We start from the raw sequence: 6,000 nt of genomic DNA, 5'->3' as shown, positions 1-6,000 counted from the left end.
GCACTGAAAAATAAAGGGTAACAAATGTATTTAATGTCCATAAAAGGTATCAAAATAAGCTGAACATATTCATGAGAGGAAGTTCCTGTAACCCCCATCTAATCAATCAATCTTGTGGCCTTTTATTGGAGCACATGAGGAAGTTATGCGTAAAGGTGTGTATATAATGCTGTCCTCTCAAAGAAAATCTCATGGTATGACCAAAAAAGGGAAAAAAGCAAGGCTGTAGTGTGCATCAAAATGACATAATATAGGAAAGCCTGCAGAGCACAAAAATAGAAACCTCCTACATGTTGCTGTGTCTGCAGATTTTACTGTAAGTTACTTATGATTATTAATGCTGAATTGTCTCTCAAAAAGGAAGAAATATTTATTAGAAACACAATCAAAGTAATCATAAAGCAGATTACTGGCAACATAATGTATTTCTGTAATATATAATATGGCTAAGAAAGATAAAGTGTCATTATGTCCAGAATAGGAATAATCTTTGACACTGGCTCTCCCTAGTGGCATAATCAGAAAATACCTGGTAGACATTACCCACACATTATAGTTGATACATTTTCCTCCACAGCCAAAATGTAGACAGTCAGAGTTATTTAAGAGAAGAAATACACACTCTATACACATTGAATTGTTAACCAGAAGACAAATAGTGACGTTCTTTGTTCTCCTTCCTCAGTGTTAGAAGCTGTGCTCTGTTTAACATTGATCCTAAAGCCTGGAGGACCCTGGGCAACGATGCCGAAGGTTTTGGATACCAGGTCGTGCAGAGATCATCTGAGTAAGTCAAAGTGTGAATGTTGTTGTAGGTTATGGGTTCACCCCTGACAAATGTCTTCCACTTTAGTTCTCTTTTCAGATTTGTCATCCTCTGCCGTCACTTATGTTGTGTGCATGCCACACAGGAACATTGACGTGTGCTTCATTTAGCTTTGTTTCCTCAGCAGTTTCTTTCTTGTTTCTCTGGTTTTGTTTCCTCAGCTTGCTGGTCAGTGCTCCTCTTGAACAACACTCTCAGAACGAAAGAGGCCAAATATACAAGTGCTCCACCACTTCCTGCAGGCCACTTCCAGTTTCACGTAAGCAACTTCTTGTTTCCATATGCTCCAAATAAAAAATTCAACTAAATGTGTGAAGGGAAATGCCGTTTTTGAGACAGCATGTCCAGAAAGGATAAATACATATGAATTAAAGTTATTTGAATTTTACATACAGCAAGTCCTGTTGTTTTGTTTTTGCATCTTTGGGAATCAATAAAATTCAAGATGACTTGTTTGATTGAAAATGTTTTCCTTTTTTTTCTTTTTGGCTGCTGCATCATCAGAGGCAACGTAAAAACAATGAAAAGGAATCACGTTGTAGAATTAGTAGCTCTGGGTCTGGAAATTATACTCTTGTATGAATGAGTCTGGGTGCATGAGATGAACCATGCAGAGTTTTTCCTCCACTACTGTTATTGACAAAGTTGAAAGCAGATTCTTCTTGATTTTCTCCCTTTTGTTGTCAAGGGAGAAATGAGAGAGAGCACAGCAGTGTTCAATAAACCTGCGTTTCCACTAAGCGGCCTGTTTCAGTTTAGTTAGGTAAAGGATGCAATTATTTAGATTTCCACTGTCAAAAGTTAGGAAAGCTACAGAAATGAACTAACTGTACCATCCTACTTTTTTGGCACCCTTCAGTTGGGGTACCAAGCTTATCTATCTGACCCTAAAGGGTGGAGCAAGACACACTGCAGTGGTAACAATAGACAGAAACAAAACACAGCCTGCAGCCTTCTCTCAAACATAACTCCTCGTGATAAATAGAAGAAAGACCACAAAATACTGGATGTCTTCCATTGTTGCCCTAAGTTTGCACACTGTGTTGTGTTCTTCTTCTTTGCTGAATCTATTGGTAGGCTACACTGCTATGATGTGAAGCTATTACATAGCTGACACGTCTATAGCCATTCAGCTTACACCCGTTTACCAAGTAAGGGTACAGTTGACTGTGGAATTGCAAGCATGATCAGGGTTTACTGTAATAAACCATACCAAACTGTACTGAACCAACTGCTTGGTAGAAAGGTACAATAAGATGAAGTATTTTGACCTGAGAGCCCTAAGAGTGCCGCAACATAAATCACAAGTTGTTGCTCATAGGACTCTGAGCCCTGAAAAGCATTGGTTTTGTATAGAAAGGAGGCGCAGCTAATACAAAACAAGCACACACTATAAGTGGACACAGGCCCTTACATTTTATACTAAAGGCTCAACTGGGGACAAGCGTTGAAAGATCATAACAGCTTGTAGCTCTCTATGCCACACATTAGTTTCATGCACTGTATTGGAAGTATAAATTAAATTGCATTGTCTCTATCAAATGAAATAAATTCAATGGATTTGTACAGTTTGAAAAAAAAGAGTAAGAACTGGCAACAAGGTGATCACATGGGACTGGAACTACTGTTTGTTAGTGATGTGCAGATCGATACTGAAATATCAATACTTCCGATACCAGATCTTTATGCTCTAAAATCGATTCTCAAATCAAAATATTGATACTTTTGATACTTCAGTCATTTGAGGCAATGTATATCATTAACAGGAACACAGTGGAAAGTAACTAACCATTGAGATCTTGTCTAAATGATACGCAGTTGGTGGGAACTACTAGTTCTAGTTCTTAATAATTAAACAATAATTTATTTTAGTGGTTTATTGTTTTACTAATTTTCTTTTTTTTGTGTGTGTTTAAAACTCAATTTTCACATATTTTGTATGGTGTGTCTTCTGTTTGGTTTTTCTGTTGTATTAGCTCGGCTATATTGTAAATGAGGCCGCTACCTCGATATACTTAAGAGTTTAAAATAAAAAAATAAATATCTCAGAAATACACTACTTTTTTTAGATTTACTCAACTCAACTCAACTCAACTTTATTTATATAGCACCTTTCATACATAGAAACATGTAGCCCAAAGTGCTTCACAGAGTAACAGACAGTAAGAAAACAACAGCAATGGTAGAATTATAGAAGGCATGAAAAAAGAAGAAATACTTAAAAAAGATAAGAAAATCAATACAGTAAAATTAATAAAATAAGTAAGAGTGGAAATAAAAGTTAAAATAAGGTAGAGTACCAGACACATTAGGTGTATTTAAACAAAGTATCGATATCGGATTGGTATCGCCGATACCAGCCTGAATCTTACTCAGTATCGGATCGGAAAGGAAATCGGTGGTATCAAACATTACTACTGTTTGTTGCTGTAGAAAACAATATATATATATATATATATATATATATATATATATATATATATATATATATATATATATATATATATGTATAAACCATTCTGATGTTTTTTTTCTGATGCAGCACCAGAATTTGCAGTCAACATGTCCCTTGGTTTGACGATGACACGTGATCCTGTGACACAAAACACATTGGTGAGCTGGAAACTGCAGACATTACAGAATGTTATAATTCTTACATATTCATAGTTTTGTGTGTAGGAACAGTGACATGCAACTTTTAATTAATCATGATTTGTCTTTTCACAGGCTTGTGGACCAACCATCCCCAAAGACTGTAGAAGTATCACCATGTACAACGGTGTTTGCTTTCAGATAAAGGAGAATGACAATATCCAAAGTCCAATGCCCTCTGCTGCTCCTGGTAAATATTTGAAGTGTTTTGTGAATTAAAAACATTTAATGAAGGAAGAGGTCTGATATATCTGCATTTCACTGAACACAGTCACTTCAGAACGTGCATATTGACAGAAAAAGTATTACATTAGTTATTTTCAACACAAAAACACCTGACTGCAGAAATGACTTGGCTTGAGAGGAAACTGCAAACACTGTCTCTTCTTTTTGACAGAATGTCAAACCCAAGCAGACATTACATTCCTGTTGGACGGCTTCTGGCAGCGTAGATAGCCAAGACTTTACTACAATGAAGGATTTTGTGATGGCTCTGATCAGAGAATTCCAGAGTACAGATACAAAGGTAGGTTTGTGTTAAGGTATGCATATCAAACCAGTGACACTGTTTTTCTACTAATTCTACTCTTTTAAATCCAGCAGTCGCTGGCTTTGATTTAAATGAATTAGTGTTCTTAAAAGTCTGTAACCACGGAGGGAGTCTTCCGTCGCTGAAAGGCAAAACGCTAAGAGACAGTAAAGCTATCCTCACTAACTTAATTGTCCCAAAAGCCTTGTCGTTGTTTTCTTGTTGTATATTTTCTTTCTAATGCATTTATATTTACTTGTCTTCGTTGTTGCAGTTTGCCATTGCCCAGTTCTCTGGAGAATTTGAAATCCATTCTTACTTGAATAAATATGATGCTTCAAGGTGGCAAAGTGAAATCCAAAGGATCACACAACTTGGTGGATGGACTCATACAGGGACTGCGATCAACCATGTTGTGTGAGTGCAATCAAGCTTTTTGTAATCCTTACAACACTGAATGAAATTATCATCAACCAAAGATAGAGGTATTCCTTAGCCTGTATAAAGAAAAGGCAACTGTTTGCATTGACTTGAAGTAGAAGTAAGAGAGAATACATTTATGTTTCAAGAAACTCACTGTGTAGTTTCTATAAGTGTGAAAGTATTTCATTTTTCACACAGCAAAAACTAATTCAGTAATTTACACTGAAAGCAAATCTTTCTTTTTACAGCAGAGAGATCTTCGATATAGGGGCAGGTTCAAGGACAGGTGTGAAGAAAGTTCTGATCGTGGTTACAGATGGACAATCTAATGGTGGTGAAAACTTGCAAACTGCTGTTAATAACGCAGAAAGAAAAAAAATTGTTCGGTTTGCAATTGGGGTAAGTTTAAACAATATATTTGAACATTTAGTGACTATATATACAAGTATTGAAATATAGAAATATAGGATATGAGCATGAAATAACTATAATTGACTCACACACAGCTCACAAAAGTTACATATGTTGTAACTGTATGTATGAGACTTCTTAAATTGACAGTAGAAAATAGATAAAAGACATATTTGACCTACAAAGTCCAACATTTTTAACTTTTTTTTTCTGAACATTCCCTAGGTGGGTAATGCGTTTTCTAAAAGCACAGCAAGAGGAGAACTGGAAACAATTGCATCTTCACCCCAAGCAAACCACATCTTCCAAGTGCGAAACTTTGCAGCACTTGAAAATATAAGGCAGAGTTTGCAGGAGAAAATCTTCTCTATTGAAGGTACAGATATGATAACTCATTCAGCAGAAATTAGTCCACTTATTCTTGTTCCAATGAGTAGACTTTAGTCAAGTCAAGTCTAACTTTATTTATATAGCACATTTTAAAACAACCGCAGTTGACCAAAGTGCTGTACAATATTAAAAACCAATATCAATAAAAGCAAATATTAGTCAGAAAAGCCACAATAAATAAATGAATTAAATTGTTTCATGTCAGCTGTTAAGGAGAGTATTTTCAGATTGACTACTACAACAGAGCTGTTTTCTGTTGGACACCACTGTAAATCCAATATAAGAAGTCTAACTGGAAGTGTGGACATTCAGACCACAATGCCTTGCTGCTTGCATGCTCATTTCTGGTGATTTGCAGGATCTCAGTCCACTGGAGAGAAACTGAAAAAAGAGATGTCTCAAGGCGGATTCAGTGCAGCGTATGCCCCTGAGGTAATTGAAATGACAGAAATTCACACATTTATCAACTTTTGAGTTTGTGATGTTTCACCTTTGGCGAGTGTTCTGCAACAAACACATTCTCTGATCATTTCTGTCTTAATTCAAAGGGAATACAGATGGGTGTTGTTGGTGCAAACACATGGAGGGGAGGCTTTGAGAGTTACACAGCCAGCGGCCAGCACAGATCTTCCTATGAGCCCAACGATATGGCTGCCGACAGTTACCTTGGTAAGGAGGGGAAGTTCATACAAACTGAGATCAATAAAAGCCAAATGAAGAACCAACATAATTTAACTTAACTTAACTTAACTTAACATAGCTTGACTTA

General features: G+C 36.3%; 1 protein-coding gene across 1 annotated transcript in view; it reads left to right on the top strand.

Moving 5' to 3' along the window:
• The first annotated feature begins 688 nt into the window (after positions 1-688).
• Positions 689-6,000, top strand: part of LOC117829779 (integrin alpha-M-like) — a 13,430-nt gene continuing 8,118 nt past the window's right edge. The window contains 11 exon segments of the mRNA XM_034707452.1: positions 689-787; positions 988-1,085; positions 3,369-3,439; positions 3,554-3,668; positions 3,876-3,916; positions 3,918-4,004; positions 4,282-4,424; positions 4,679-4,829; positions 5,067-5,217; positions 5,590-5,663; positions 5,780-5,900. Coding sequence (XP_034563343.1) covers positions 3,389-3,439; positions 3,554-3,668; positions 3,876-3,916; positions 3,918-4,004; positions 4,282-4,424; positions 4,679-4,829; positions 5,067-5,217; positions 5,590-5,663; positions 5,780-5,900 — 934 coding nt within the window. The 5' untranslated portion in view covers positions 689-787; positions 988-1,085; positions 3,369-3,388.

This window comes from Notolabrus celidotus, chromosome 18, assembly GCF_009762535.1.
Source record: "Notolabrus celidotus isolate fNotCel1 chromosome 18, fNotCel1.pri, whole genome shotgun sequence".
NCBI lineage: Eukaryota > Metazoa > Chordata > Actinopteri > Labriformes > Labridae > Notolabrus > Notolabrus celidotus.
The sequence above is the reverse complement of the archived record's forward strand: the minus strand, read 5'-3'. Positions and strand labels throughout refer to the sequence as shown.